The 15,762-nt window shown below is 43.4% G+C and overlaps 1 protein-coding gene across 2 annotated transcripts in view; it reads right to left on the bottom strand.

Moving 5' to 3' along the window:
- Neb (nebulin) overlaps positions 1-15,762 on the bottom strand; it is a 189,092-nt gene that overhangs the window by 58,760 nt on the left and 114,570 nt on the right. For both annotated transcript variants that reach the window (XM_038336440.1, XM_038336441.1), the window contains 19 exons: positions 13,364-13,567; positions 12,881-12,985; positions 9,502-9,606; positions 9,089-9,400; positions 8,174-8,278; positions 7,516-7,614; positions 7,052-7,153; positions 6,811-6,918; positions 5,825-6,136; positions 4,569-4,673; positions 4,353-4,457; positions 3,932-4,036; positions 3,209-3,316; positions 2,993-3,106; positions 2,390-2,587; positions 1,936-2,040; positions 1,128-1,232; positions 926-1,030; positions 595-702 (listed from right to left, as the gene is read on the bottom strand). In XM_038336440.1, the coding sequence (XP_038192368.1) occupies positions 595-702; positions 926-1,030; positions 1,128-1,232; positions 1,936-2,040; positions 2,390-2,587; positions 2,993-3,106; positions 3,209-3,316; positions 3,932-4,036; positions 4,353-4,457; positions 4,569-4,673; positions 5,825-6,136; positions 6,811-6,918; positions 7,052-7,153; positions 7,516-7,614; positions 8,174-8,278; positions 9,089-9,400; positions 9,502-9,606; positions 12,881-12,985; positions 13,364-13,567 (2,610 nt within the window). The remainder of the gene's footprint in view (positions 1-594; positions 703-925; positions 1,031-1,127; positions 1,233-1,935; positions 2,041-2,389; positions 2,588-2,992; positions 3,107-3,208; positions 3,317-3,931; positions 4,037-4,352; positions 4,458-4,568; positions 4,674-5,824; positions 6,137-6,810; positions 6,919-7,051; positions 7,154-7,515; positions 7,615-8,173; positions 8,279-9,088; positions 9,401-9,501; positions 9,607-12,880; positions 12,986-13,363; positions 13,568-15,762) is intronic.

The raw sequence follows: 15,762 nt of genomic DNA, 5'->3' as shown, positions 1-15,762 counted from the left end.
GTCACATCGGCTTCTCTGGTAACGGTGTGAAAACCAGCTACGGCTACCACATTCCCCAGCTTAGCTTTGGACCAGCTCTCACCTAAGTCTATCAAAACACGCTATTTTTGGTTTTGTTTTCTGAGGCAGGATCTTACTCTCGTCCAGGCGAGACTGAAACCCATTACTGTAGGCTAGACTGGCCTTGGACCCACAGCAATCTTCTTGCCATAGTCTCCTCCATGCTGGACTTGTGGTTGTGAGCTACCAGGCCTGGCTGGAAACGCTCCATTCTTACGGTGGTTTGTGTTAGCTTTCTCTCTTCATTGCTCGCTGAAGCAGAGGCTACCCAGCCATGCTATCTGCACACAGGGAGCCTGAACGACTGCACCTGTGTCCTCCTGACTGGTAAGTGTGACTCTCCAGGGACTACAGTGCCCCGAGAGGAGGCAGTGAGCAGGGACTTTGATGCCAAGCTATTAGAAGTGTTTGTCAGACACCCCTGAGGGTGTTGGGGTGCTTCTGGGCAACATCAGAACAGCCTGGGTACTTCTTGGTATTGGGGGACGGAGAACAAAGGGTGAAGGGATGCTGCGATACTGGTACTTGACTTACATGACTGGCCAGGTGCTTCTGGTTCTTGGCATGAGTCAGGGACAAGGTGCTGGTTGGCAGCTTATAGCTGGTGGCTTTCACCTTATCCCAGGCCTCCTTGTATATGTTCTGGAAGGGTTAAAAAATCTTGTGAATATAGGCACCACGCTCTGTTAGCCCCCACATATTTTCCAACCCTGGGGCATTCTTTCAGTGTGAAGTTTAGCTGTATAGTGAAGATATATTGGGAAAATGGGAATTTGATGGTTCATGAAAAACTAGACAAACCTTTATGGAAAAGTTTTATACCTATTTTTAAAAAACCTGTCTCTGAAGGGGAAGGACAACTCACACTGCTGTAAAGACTCTTCAGGTTCTTGGTTCTGTCGTAATCGGCAGTCTCTAGCACCGTGGTATACTTGTCCTTAATCTGATGATAATTTTCCTTATATTTCACCTGCAGACAAAAAGGAACGGCTTCTGCACCTCTGCTGGTGGAAGATCTCTCAAGACAAGAAAGGGCTTACCCCACAGAGAGGACAAGGACATCATACCTCGCTGGCATTGATGCCACTCTGAAGAGCAGTCACGTAAACCGGCGTATCTGTGACCAGGTTATAGTTCTGCAGATTGTCTTTGCTTGCTGCTGTGTATTGTAGCTGTGAAGGAAAACAAAAGTCGTCCAAGATGGCAATAAAGCAAAGTTAGCTGCTTCTAGCATCTTAGCCATCTCTGTCTTGATTTCTGGGTTTCTGCTTTAATTTAAGAAGCAGGCTGCCACCACTCTGCCGTCCACAGACTTCGTGCAGCAGCCAAAAGAAGCAGCAGCTGTCCTTGGCCAAGACAGAGGTCTGGATCTCTGTGAGGTGTCTTTCTTCATTCTGTTACCTTCTCCATGCCGCCTTCCAGCCCTCACAGTAGCAGCCCACAGAGCCAATAGCCATCAGACCTGCCCAATCACAGCTCAGCTGCGACACATGCTGCGACATGCCCCCCGATAACGATTTCCCCCAAATATAGGTACCTGTTGTCAAAGCACACTTTACTTCCTATATTCTGCAAGTTAACCTGGCCAAGATGGAGATGCCTATAAACAGTTCACCATCCCACAACCCTCTCCTCTGTAACTTCCTATTACAAATGCACATGACCTTCAGCTATAGGCTAGAGTCACACCAGAGCAGGTCACCACAAGAGGTTTGATTGGGGACAGTTGCCTTAGATTATGAGTTACCTTAGATCATGCACCTTTACAGCAATCTCCCATCAGAGCTTAGGGACAGCCTGGCCAGCAGCCTACTGATGCTACCACGGACTATGATGACATCTGGACAGTTGGTCCTTCTAGAGAGATCGGCTCACCTGACTCTGGAGGTCATATGCCTTCTTGGCATGGAGGATCTGGGGTGTGTCCCAAACATAGCAGCCGATGCCTTTCAGCCAGTTCAAGTCATCTTTATATACATTCTGCAACAGAGAAGAAAGACGAAAGGTGGCAGGTATTCAGAATTTACAGTTGGTCCCTTTGATGGCGTCTTGCTGCTCCTTGACCTTCAACCAGCTGAAAGCTACTTCCTGGCTGAAAGATGTCTCAAGAGGGGAACAGTGCCTAAGTCTGAGTGTAGTGCTAAACCGATTAAATATTCAGCAGGGCATCCTACGGCTCAGAGGGGACCCTCACACGAAGAGTAGATAGTCATGCCACTTAGTGTTGGAAGTCTCTGGGTCTGTGAGCAGGGGAAGTGGCAGCACGGAAGGTTAAGCAGGAACAGGTGAAGCCTACAAGCTAAGGCAAACTGCAGAAGGGGCATCGTACATCACTTAAAATCTCCTGGGCGTTTCGGGCGCGGATAACGTTGGGCTCCTCCGGAAGTGACGTCCACTGGTGGAAGTAATGTCGGTACTCCAGGTCGCTGAGGATGTACTGGCACCTTTTTGCCAGCACGTGGTTCATCATGTCATTGGGGATATGCACGTTTGCTTTTGTGTCCTCATAATCTTTCCTGTAGTTCAACTAGAGATGGTTTTAGAGACAGAAATTATTAAGGGATGAAAACTTAAAATATTCAGGCCAATTTCTTTAGTCTCATTTCTAATGTAGATCAGTACATAGAGAATAATACATAAAACAACATTAAAAAATTTTAAAAGTATTCTTCCTATCCCTCTGTAATGCAATGTCATTAGGAAACTTGTTTTCCTTTTTTGCCAATTCAAAGCCCGTATTGTAGGCTTGGTTAAAAAAAAAGGAGTGGGGGCAATGTCTACAGCCATTGAGGGTGATGAAATCTGAAAGATGATTCACTCCCATCACTCTCTCCCCCCAGCTAATCTTGAGTCACAGGGAAGGCGATAAATGGTGGACACAAGAGCACACGGCAGCTGTACACATCTCACAGGGAAGTAAGCCCTGGCTCACCGCACTCCGCATCTGCTGGAAATCCAGGCAGTGAACCACTCCGGGGAATTCGCTTATTTCTTTTCCAGCCAGGTAGTGACCCTTCTGCTTCTCATAGGTTTCCTTGTATTTCAGCTGAAAAATGGGTTCAACATTGAGAATCGCTAGAGTTTTCTATCCAACTTCTTGCTCCTTAATAAAGACTCTGATCCTAGGAGAGGAAACAGTCAAACTGACCTCACTGTTCACCAGGTCGGCATGCTTGGCTCCAACGATGGGGATGTAACGCTCATCCAGGGTGTAGCCGTAGGCCTTGGTTCCCTCCCATGCTCCCTTGTATAGTATCTGGAACAAAAAAACACAAGTTAACAGAATATATTATTCACCTATATTCAGATAGTACCCAAGCCATCATTTATGTTTAAGGCAAGAATGAAAATTTTGTTTGTCATCATTAGTGTGCCTAACCTAGAAGCAGGAAGTTATTTGATTAAATCTACAAATGGAAACATTTTATAACAGTTGCTCACATTTATACTTCTTGAAAAAATGATGAGAAATTTGCACACAAGGAAAAAATTCACCAAACATTGTTCCATATTGGTGTACACACACACACACACACACACACACACACACACACACACACGTCTTTAAATTAGCTGGATTAAATTAGGAAGCATAAGCCTTCCATTTGCTGACTGGAATTATATGTGTAGGGTTGTTGAGGAAGGATGTGTTCTCCTCCATTTTTTTTTCTTTTTGGTACCTCTCCATCCTTTGTGCTGTCTTCAGAGCCCTGATAAAACTTGCTACACCATTACCTATTTATTTGCATAAGTATAAGCAATGAAGGCAACTGGCCACCCTCCAAGTTCATCAGTTTACAAACCAGTTAAGAATACAAAAATTGACAAGACCGTAATTAGGAAACAAGTCATTACATAAAACAGGACTCACAGTGCTGTAGAGTTTCCCCATGTCTTTGGAGTGGGTGATGTGTGGTGTGTCTGGAGAAAATATGTACTTGCCCTTTGCCTTATTAAATGTTTCTTTATACTTCACCTAAAAAAGAGGAAAAAGGAAAGCCTTTTGGTTAGCCTAAACTCACATTTAAAATTTCCTAAGTCATACCTTGAAGACATAATAATCTACATTTATATAGAAAAACTAACCAATTGGTTGACTTTCAGATCATTTTAGTTGAATTGAATATTCTGGTCAAGAACACAGATATGTAAAAATGGATGCAATATATACCATTGTCAAAGATCGTCTTGCAATTTATCCCTCTCTCAATTTTAAGTTGTCAATTATCTAGAATTAATAATTCACTTAGCTTCTTGGTTCAAGCACTTCAACATAAACAATATAAACTTACATCACTTTGATTGACTGAATTAATCTTGGCTAAAACAATCTCTGGAGGGTCCACTACACTGGTAAAGTTGGGATAGTTGTCAAGAGCGTCTTTCTTATATTTTATCTGAAATGAATAGAGACAATTAAGATAGCTCTGTCCCCACAGGATACCCCATCCCTTTGTGGCAGGTAAGGAAAGTAGGCATTAGGTTAAAAATCTAATAGCTCTGCATACCTGATTCACCATTTCCTGGTTCCTTGTAACCCTCACATGGTCCACAGAATCCAGAGGGATCCAGCCAATACCTCGGAGCCATTCCAAGTCAGCTTTGTAGACATTCTGAGGGGAGAGGAGAGACGGAAGGGGCTGTAGGTGACACAGGATAACCGCAGAGGATTCCAGACAATCTTTCAGAAGATTGTGATGGATTTCTCTTTAGCAGCTGTTGTCTCGTTCATTCAGCCATGGCTTTGCCTGGTATTAGTTCTTGAGCCTGTGACTGCACAAGGCCCTGAGTTCAGTGCCTTAAGGAATCAGCACAAGGTGAAGTGCCATGAGAGCTAGGTCGTTGGAGGGTGACTGGACTTAGGAATAAGTTGTGGCCGTGAAGAAAGGTTTACCAAAGAGGCTGCAGTCGTAGATGGGCAGGGTATCTCACGTAGCTACCTGGACTACATGAAGGAGCGTGTACATGGACATGCTCATGAAGGTGTGGGGAATGGGGAGGCATCTCCTCTCATCTGGACAAGGCTGCCTGTTCCCATCACCACCTTCTCTCCAACCCTAGCTCCTGGATTGGCTGACTGGAGGAAATCTGGCCACCAGTAACTTTGTAGCAAACAATGAGGCAGAGTCTCTTCCATCTGCTAATGATGAAAAGACCCATGTTGAGTTACTCCTCTGTGTCTGAGACGGGACTCCAGTACACTCACTTCAGGCTTCAGGGTGAGGTGGTGTGTCCTATTACCCTCCTGAGGTATACTGGGCTCATGCAGCTTACGGTTCTCTCTCCGTCTCCCTCTCCCTCTCCCCCTCCCCCCCTCTCCCTCTCCCTCTCCGTCTCCCTCTCCCTCTCCCCCTCCCCCCCTCTCCCTCTCCCTCTCCCCCTCCCCCTCCCTCCCTCCCTCCCCCTGCTCCCGCTCCCTCCCCCCCCTTCGCTCTCTCTCTCTCTCTCTCTCTCTCTCTCTCCCTCTCTCTCTCTCTCTCTCTCTCTCTCTCTCTCTCTCTCTCTCTCTCTCTCTCTCTCCTTTGACTCCCTTATAAGCAGCTGCTTAAGTCTCTTGAAGAGTAAGACATCCAGGGAAGTAGGTCGGCTTTCCTCAGTCTTCATCTTCGATCAAGGTTGCTAAAATCTCAGCTCAGTCTCCATCATTATTCCTTTCTAGGGACAAACTCAATGCTTGTGGCTCAAAGTGTCAAAGATGGAATGCTGCTTATTATTCTCATAGTGTATGGCGTAGTCAAGATAACAAGAAACGACAGCCACTTACGTCACTCTGAAGGTCATAGGCGATTTTTGCTTGAATAACATCATTTTGGTCAGGATGGCACGTCCATTGGCGTAGGTAATGGCGGTAATCAATGTCACTGACAAGGTTCTGCCCCTCCTTGGCAGCCACCACTGACACCATGTCGGCAGGTATGTTGATTTTGGCCTTTGTCTTATGGTAGTCCTCCTTGTAGAGCCTGTCATTCTGAATCTGGCCTGCATGCTCAAACCAAACCAGCTTGGGATCGTCTCTCATTGTGGGAACACCAACATAGTGACCTTTCTGCTTCACGTGTTCAGCTTTGTACTTCAGCTGGGGAGAGGCAGAATATGGAATCCGTCAGCTTTGATAAGCTTGCGGCACAAAGAAGAGTTGATGAAGATAAGGAACAGCCAGCAGTTTCACTCCCTAGCTTTCTGGTGGACACTTCTATTCTGAGATAACAAAAACCACACTGAAATAGAGATAAATGTCACTGAGATAAACAGATATGAAGAAATAGCTAGTTTAGCCTTGTTATTGTTGTTGTTTTAGCCAGTTTCTTAGCTCGTCAAGTGGAGGCTGGCCTTCGTAAAGTAAAGCTGAAGTTCTCCTTGAACTCCTGATGCTCCTGCCTCTACCTCTTAAGTTCTGTGATTATAGGCTTGTGCATAAATACCTGGCTGAGACAGCCATTTTAAATAGAGAAAAACCTTATATGCTTGTTCTCTAATTGTGGCAATTTCTTTATTTGGGAGCCTGCGGATTTTATAGAGGTCAGAAGATATAAGAAAAACAAAACAAAACAAACAAACAAACCAAAACCAAGCCCAAAACCAAAGTAAAAAGACCCAAAAGGGAGGGACTATTTCAGCCCTCAGCAAGCACAGCCAGGTCTACCAAGCTGAGATGGGGCATCCTTGAGCTGATATTTGTGTTTTACAACCAGTGTCCCTTTCTGGCAAGGTCCAGTTTCTGCAGGGTACAGACACATTGGGATAAATTACCTCACTCTGAACATCGCCGGAATGATGGGCATGGACAAACGGTACAGCATCTGGTGGCAGAATGTAACCCGTGGCTTTCTGTTTCTCCCAGCCTTCCTTATAGAGGTGCTAAAAGACAAAGAGCCATCATAGGGGCTAAATGAGCCATCAGAGGAGGATGAGGTCAGGTCTGTAAATCTCCTACAGACCTGTTATGTGATTTTCTATCTCCAAGCACTAGGCCACTGCAAAAATCCCCTACCTGGTCCAGGATGCGGGCAGCCTCTTGGGCAGTGTGCAGTAGCGGCGTTTCTGTAAGGGTATACTTTGATTTGATGGCATTCCAATCTTTCCGATATTTAATCTGAAAGTGAGAGGCATTAGGGTAAATTACTTGATGTTAAGAAATCTCTCTTAAGAGAGACATGCATGGATCTAATCTACATGGAAAGTAGAAAAAGGCAAGATCTCCTGAGCAAAATGGGGAGTGTGGAAATCATGGGAGAGGGTAGAAGGGGAGAGGGGATGAACGGAGGGGAGCGGAGATATACAACTCAATAAAAACAAAAACAAACAAACAAACAAACAAGAAATCTCTCTGTTGTCTAAGCATTGCTAGCATCGATAATTTGGGCGCTGGAAATACAGTTCAATGATCGCAAGAGGCAGGAAGTCACGGCAACAGCCTCCGCAGGGCTGTGTGGTTTCACGACAGTGCAAACTCACGTCGTCTCGGATCTCAGTGCTCTGTTTTGCCGTCACATAATCTACTCTGTCATCCACAGGAGTAAAGTTGAGACTTTCTATTTTGGTGCGGTATTTTTTCTGTGAAAAAAAGAGAAGTATGTCAGTCGTAGTCCCTGGATGTGTGAGCTGAGAGACACTAAAGTAAGGGTCCTTCTCTGTTAGGGGGATACAGTGCCTTCAGTGAATGGCATTTTCTTGGAAATTTAGCACTATATTTTGTAAACACCCATGCTGCCTTAGTATACTACCTATGACCTTTTGATATTGAAGTTTGAATTCAGGGCCTCACAGACTTTAAAGCAGCAAAATGCTCACCTCCCAAGGTCTATCATTACTTGTATCATGATATTCCATATTTCCAACTGGAAGAACTTCTCCCAACAATTGTACACTGCAATTGTTGACAACAGAAATTTCCCATTTGTGCTATCTCACGCATGGGTGAGTGTGCTAGATGCTGTCAGGGACACGGTCCCTAATGTGATAGCAATAGTACATTGTGGACAAAGTCTGGCTTAAATCTCAGCAATGGAAAACGGTTAAAAGGTTGACCTAAGGTTATTATATATTTTGGCTCGTGTCTCTTGCTCATGTTCTAAGGAAATGTGTAGAATGGCCGGGCAAAATCTTGGAGTACCTCACTGAAGATGTCTGCAGCATGTTTGGCATGGTTGACAGAGACAGAATCGTTTGGCATCCACCCAATTCCACGTAACCATTCCAAGTCAGCCTTGTAAACAGCCTGTGAAAAGAAGGGCAGAGTTAATTTAACAAGTCTAATTCATGGAGCCTATTGGTCTGATGAGGAAATACAATGTAAATAGTGTAAAAGCCACGAGAGGTAGCCAGGCAGGTAGAGTAGCAAAAGCAGCCGGGCCAGGTAGCCGCAGCTGGAGGATATTTTTTTTTCTACTGAATATGAACTACCCTCAATTCAGCTGCGGGGTACAGTTGCCAAGTGGCACCACCTGTATAGAGCTGCGTGTTTAGAATTTTCAAGAGAAACAGGGAGTTTCAGACTTGCCAAAAAATTTCCCGAACTGAAACTTGGAGAGCTTTTTCAAGCTCTCTCAACAATTGCGTCAGTTGGAAAAGTGTATATGTGCCTAGATCCGAGTATGAACTACCAACAGCTCATTTGTACAAACCCTGACTGTTATCTAACTGCTGCAGACAATAGTTTTCCACAGTAATCCACTGCCATCTCCTTCCTCCCCTCCAGCAGGATCTGACTGTGTAGCCCTTGCGCTAGACCAGGCTGGCCTTGAATTGGCAGCAACCCTCTTGCCTCTGCTTCCTAAGTGCTGGGATTAGAGATGTGTGCTACCACGTACCTGATTTGCCAAAGAAGTTTTTTGAGACCTTCCATCAAGATTAGTTTACACTGCCATTTATTTCTTTACGTGAAATTTATAGGTTTCCTGGCATTGCTAATTCTGATATCGCACTGAGAGGCCTAACTACTATCAAACTCAGGACCATGTAAAGACATGTAATTGTGACAAAGGTATGTTATGCCATGATCTGTCTGGGTACCGTTCGGCCCACTCACATCGCTCTGCAGCTCGTAGGCTTTCTTGGCCTGAATCACATCGTTCTGGTCAGGCATGCACGTCCACTCGTGCAGGTAATTGCGGTAATCAATGTCGCTGACCAGGGTCTGGCATTTTTTAGAATGCAGGATGGAAAGCATGTCTACGGGGCTCTGGAACTTGGTCTTCCACTTGGCCCACTGCAGCCTGTACTCCCGCTCGTTCTGAATCTTGCCAGCTATGAGGGCCCACCGGATCTTGTTGTCATCCCTGGCCGTGAGGGTGCCCACATAGTGTCCCTTCTGCTTCTCGTGGTCCAGCTTGTATTTATACTGCAGAGAAAACAGCAGAGCAGATGGCTCACAGTGGGTCCTCGGACGCACACAGAGAATTTGTTGGGAAAGAGCTCGGAAGGCATGGAAGGGCCACTTACATCACTGGCAATCTCCCTGGAGGCCTTGGCAGACTGGATAGGGATGGCATCCAGCCGCACATCACAGCTCATCTTGACCTCATCCCACCCCTCACGGTAAAGTTTCTGAAGAGGAAAAAAAGGTATGAGAGGTAAAAAAAAAAAAATGTTTTCTCTACATCATTGTTCTGGAACATGAAGCAGTATCTAGAGTCAAAAACCTGGAGCCAGCAGGGCTTCTTTCTTGTTCCCTTGCCTCAAAGCCTCCCCCTGGTTGTCTGAGGCCTGTGTCAACCTCCCTTTCTCAGGGTCGGTGTAGGCAGCATGGGGACAAGCTAGATGCTAACTTGTCTCCTTAGCTAGATGCTAAGATGTCTCCTTAGCTCAGCTTTGCTAGTGTGACCTGGACAAATGTTTTACATTTTTGAGCTTTTCCTTTCCAATATGGCCTTTTCTATCTTCTAGAACCAATGGTGCATATTGTTTAAGCACATCAGATCTCCTGATAAAGGACAGTTGGATGGGACTGCTATCTTTCTTTTGTTGTTAAAAACAAGAGAGATAAAGTAGTAATTTATCACTCCCCTCCAAGGTCCTTATTTTCTATTTTAAAGTCAGATGGAGGGAACTATCATAAAAGGTCACAGCAAAGGACAGTTTAGAGTCAGCACATGCACGAGAATGTCATATATTAAAAATGATGGCATTGGCTAGTGTACATGTCTGAGACATATATGTATCACATTTTAAAGGCTACATTCTGTATTGATCATGGCAGAAAGACTCAGGAATAACAGTAATTTAAACATATAATTTAAAAATCCCACCATTCAGCATGGGGACTCCATGACAGCTTCATAACTGTTGATGTTATCACAATTTTAGGTGAATTTGATACTTATAAGTATGGTTAAGTGTTGGTTGAATTCTCATTTAAGATTATTTGTGTGTGAATTTGTGTGGGCGCATATATATATGAGTGGGTGGGCCTAGTTTAACAACTGACTTGCTTTCTATAAAGAGAAAAAAGTGTGTTCCATATTTTAATATACCATTCTAGAGCATACTTCATGTAAACAAGTCATATTGCTCCTAACCTTGCTTTTGTCTTTAGCTTTTCTTTATTGTCATTTAACATCTTTATTCTTTTCATTTGTTTTTGTTTTTCTCAAGACAGGCTTTCTTTGTGTGTATCTTTGACTGTCCAGTAACTCTTTCTGTAGACCAGGCTGGCCTCGAACTCACAGAGATCCTCCTGCCTCTGCCTCCTGAGTGCTGGGATTAAAGGTGTGCACTACCACTGCCCAGTCCATTTTTTTATTCTTTCTTGTTTATATGATCAAATACATTTCTTTCAAAGAACTGACACAAACAAACCCAGGAACAAGGTCTAATTTCTTCAACTCATAACTTGGAGAACGTTGACAAATTCCCAAACTTATAGAAGTCTCAACTTCCCTGTCTAAGTAAAGACGAGACCCACTCTATTTTACCTGGGTACTTAGAGTGCCTTTGAGCTGAATTTGCTTTGCTACTCATAAAATCTCATACCACTATCCCACCAAAGCCATTTTTTTTTTTGTCAATGATGGCAGCAACTGGGACTAGCAGACCTTATCAGTTATCATAACAGTAATATCACATGTAAGAAAATGGACATTGTGGTTTGCATTCCAAATCAGAGGTATTTGATTCTCCCTACAGTGTGAACCACTGTCATTACCCTCCAAAGCTAATGCGTTCGCTTTTAGCATAGCTTTGAAGGCTGTACTAACGTTGCTATCATGATATTAGTAATAGTATCTAGTATTTCCAGAAGAGAAATAGATTATACAAAAAACAAGCATCTGTGACTTCCCAGAAATCTTCTGCCAAAAATGACTATGAATTGAGCGGGAGAAGCATCTTTGCTGTGGTGAAGAAACTCCCAAGAGTGACCTGCACTGTGACACCAAGCGAGACACCCATGAGTGCCCCACAGTTGCCCTGTGCTCCCAAGTTCCAGAGACTTTCAGCTCTGTCTAACCCACTGTAGCAGGTCTGAGGGAGCTGAGCACGGCCGAGGAAGCTGGCTCGTCTTCTCACACAGATTTATTATTTTTTTCTGGAAATAAAACATGAGGTTCCAAACGGGAAAGATTGCATTAGACACCCCCTTTTATTATGGTCATTCTACCCACAGGCAATTTCTGGTGTCTGGTGGCATCCGCCACACACTTCTCTTGAAATGTGTGGCTAATCGTGTAAACTGAATCTTGCTTCTGAGCTGGTGGACTCGTTGCTTCTACGGCAGGCTTAGCACTGCTTCTGTGGAAAGTAATTTTGCCTCTTTCGCTCCGGCTCTCATCTCTTGTTCTTCCTCACGTGTGACCGAGAGCCACACTGTCAGAAATGTCAGATGATGCTGTGTATGGTCAGACCTGTTTCAGTCCTGACTTGAATCAGAGGCTTGCTGAGGACAAAATGGCCTTTGCTTTGAGATGGGCTTTTAAGGTCACATTCAAATTATCTTCACTTATTCCTTTTACTAGGATTTTATCAAAGAATAAGTCTGAATAATGCATTGTGTCACATCTTTTAAGACACAGTAAAGTGCATGTTTTTTTTTCTCATATGTTACTGTTTCTTTAGGTTTCTGTCACGGAGACCCTGTTATGCCTGGACCCTTGTTTGCAGCCTATCATTTGAATGTACAGCTGAATTTGATTTGTTAACATTTTTATTATTTTTCCTGTTGTTATTTCTCAGCAGTTTTGATTTGAGAAACTATCTGTAACAGGATTTGGAGCCTATGATGGCTCTCTTCTTGTTCTGGGCTCTCCGGTAGTCGATTGCCTACGGCTCTGAAGGGATCCTATGTAATGATCAGGAGGACCTTGGCTCTAGAGGACAAAGCATTTAATAAATCTTTTTTTTGTTGCTATGCGTTTTCAATATTTTTCCAGAGTCAATTTTGGTAATTTCTATTTTCCTAAGAAATCTCCCACAATCTGGGTTTTGCAATTAACCCATATATTTATATTTTAAATATATAATTATATTTATTATATTACATAATCATTATATACAACATATAATTATGTTATTATTACATTAATTTATGATTATCAATTATATAAACATAATTAAATTTTGAGTTTGAATCTGTTATTACCTCCTTTTTCTAGCCCATGCATTTCTTTATTCTTTCCTCTTCCTTGTTCTTATTTTTCTCTCCCTTAGTCCTGTGGTTACTGGCTCACTAGTAACCAGCTTGGTTACTAGGCCTTGGGGCCAGGGCTCTGCTCTGCTCCTTACTGCAGGCCAAGTGCTGCCAGCCAGGAGTACTCTCCCCCTCGGCTACCCTGATTCTCCCTGGTCATGTAGATGAGCCAGCTGGGTGGCTGTGTGCGATACTTACATTGCTCACATTAAGAGCGTTTGCTCGAGCGAGGTTAATTTCAGGTGTGTCTGGCATTATATGGATGGAAGTTTTATCTTTGTCCCAAACTTCTCTGTATTTTGGCTATGGAAAGAACCAAAACAAACAAACAAATAAACAAAAACAGAAATCACTACAAATTTTTGCTAGTTTCAGTGAACAACTTAGAACTATTTTTTTTCGGTCTGACCTAGAATCTTTTTACATTAAGGTAAAGGTTTTTATAATTTTTACATGTAAGTTACTTAGATTTGGTGAGAATATTATATTAGTATTCTTTATTAATATTTTAGGTTTTAAAAATAACCCAATCCAAAACAAAGCTATTATTCATGCTGCTTACATTTATCAATATTTTTTCTAAAAATAGGTGGCCAACATATTTATCATGTCATATTTTTGTTTGATTGCCACGTGTAGCTAGGATTTAGTTTTAATGCATAGGGAACAACAGCGACTCACAATACTGATATTCTCGGCGTTTGACTTAGCAAGGACGACTTCCGGCGTATCCACAATGCTTGTGTACTTGAGCTTCACCACGGGGGTCCGGTAGACACTGTCACACAGGATCTCCTGGGCATTTTTGACTCTCAGTACTTCAGGAGACCCTTCGGGCATCCAGCCGATGCCGCGCAGCCATTCCAAGTCAGCCTTGTAGATAGCCTGGAGGAGACGACCCAGTTAAGTAGATGCCATGTTGTCTCTTTCTGATGGCAGCGATGAAATAGGGAGCCATTTTCTTTATGTCGGGTTTTCCTTTTCACAAGCAATAATGAAAAGAGCACTAGCCTGGCATTGCCCACCTACACAGCCGTGTTTGGTTTCAGTTGTGCCGGGGGTGGGGGTGGGGGGGCTACACCGAAGTGCCTATGTACGTGTGGAAGCAGCCTTCCACTTGGGTGTATGTAGGGATGATTTATGATGAGTATCTAGCCAATCAAAACCATAAAAATGGCTCTACATAACCAGAACAACCTCCGCAAAGTTCTCTGCTCAAATCTGGAACCCCAGAGTCCCCCTCATATACAGCCTACAGGTTTCAAGATGAAGACCCAAGACTTCAGTATGGACTCTGGACTGGTACTAGCCAGCACCTTCCCTTTCAGCCTCCTCCCATGCCTTCCCTCTGTGTCCTGGTCACACTGGCTGTCCCTGAGTGTCCCCTTCACCTTCAGAAGCTGCTAAACCAGCACTTCTTCCAAGGAAAGCCCCATTTCTCTTTTCTCAGTGCCGCAGAACAGACGTCCCCCGCCCTCCCATCTCCGCGGGCACTCTTCTCTAGCACGAATTTCCGCACCGTGAACTTCCTCAAACCCAGAGCCACACCTGGCTCTTCCTTCACATCTTTTGTGCCAATACAATGCCTGGCACATGGCAGATTTAATAAGTATTTTGAGAGGGAATAATTAAGAATTCAAAAACCAACTGCACTAATTGAGTTTTCTTTATCTAAGAGAGTCCCAACTGGGATCTGGTGTATCCTTGATTATCACAGCACATATAAAAGACAAGCGCATAAAACTGTCCTACTGTTAAAACACCAGCAATTAATATAAAAAGCCATTGCTTAGAAATGATATTTTAATAACTAGTTATGGGACACAAACGTCAAGCTAAAATGGGAATAATAGAATGGAAATACTAGAAAAATCTCAAAAGAAAAATCTTAAAATAAGTCAGCTTCAAAATTCACATTTCCCTTGCTCATTTTTAAAGAATGTGATTTGAATACATTACTCAATATACCAATGCAGTTTATTCTAAAACTAGCCTGCCTCTGCCACCAGGCAACTTAAGTCATCTATAGGCATACTACAATAATTCATTCAATATTTAATAAGCACCTCTCGAAGAATAAGGAAACCAAGTCCAGAAAATTAAAAGAAGACATCCATCTACACAAGAAATGCATAACCTTGGACTGGAAAGATGAGGCAGTGGTTAAGAGCACTGGCTGCTCCTCCAGAGGACCCTGGTTCAATTCTAGTACCTGCATGGTGACTCACAACTGTGTGTAACAAGAGTTCCTGTATCTCTGCAGGCACCAGGCACATACATCGTATGCTGACATATATGCAGGTAAAATACCCATACACATAAAATAAATAATTTAGAAAGAAACACATGACCTTATAGAATCTGTATTTCTGAAAAATTAAATTGACATAAAGTATGAATAAATCTATAAAAATGTCTTGGTCAAGATAAACACCTCGATGCTAAGAACATTCCATTCAGAAATATAAATAGGTGAGTTTAGAGCATCTCCCTAATCTTTGAATTAATTCCAAGTAAGACATCTTTATCATTCTTCAATATACAGCTGAAGGGCCATGGATATCCTTACACTGAACAAACCATAAGTATTAAATACCTCAGTAAGTCTCCAAGAAAATTTCAATAGCACCTTATCAATGAAAATTAGAACTTCCTGAACAAATCTAGCCATAGCAGTCATTAAAAAAAATCTGGCAAAATAGTAAAGGGATGTGCTCACATGGGAGAGCTAGGCTCCCTAGAATGCTGACAAGAGCCAGCATGCCAAGCTGTGCAGGGTGTTCTTCCGGGGGACACTTACATCACTCTGCAGGTCGTAAGCTTTCCTGGCTTGGATCACATCGTTCTGGTCTGGAAAGCAAGACCACTGGTGCAGGTACTGCCGATAATCCACATTGCTTGCTAATGCCTGGCCCTCTTTGGCAGCGTTGATGGAGACCATGTCCACTGGGATGGAGATCTTGGCCTTGTGGTCATTGTAGGCTTTTTTGTACAGCCGGTCATTTTGCATCTTTAACACGTTTGCTGCCCAAACCAGTTTCGGGTCTTCCTTGGCACTGGGGCATCCAATGTAATGGCCT

This window comes from Arvicola amphibius, chromosome 7 (genome assembly GCF_903992535.2).
Source record: "Arvicola amphibius chromosome 7, mArvAmp1.2, whole genome shotgun sequence".
NCBI lineage: Eukaryota > Metazoa > Chordata > Mammalia > Rodentia > Cricetidae > Arvicola > Arvicola amphibius.
Note: the sequence above shows the minus strand (reverse complement) of the source record. Positions and strands in the feature narration are given on the sequence as shown.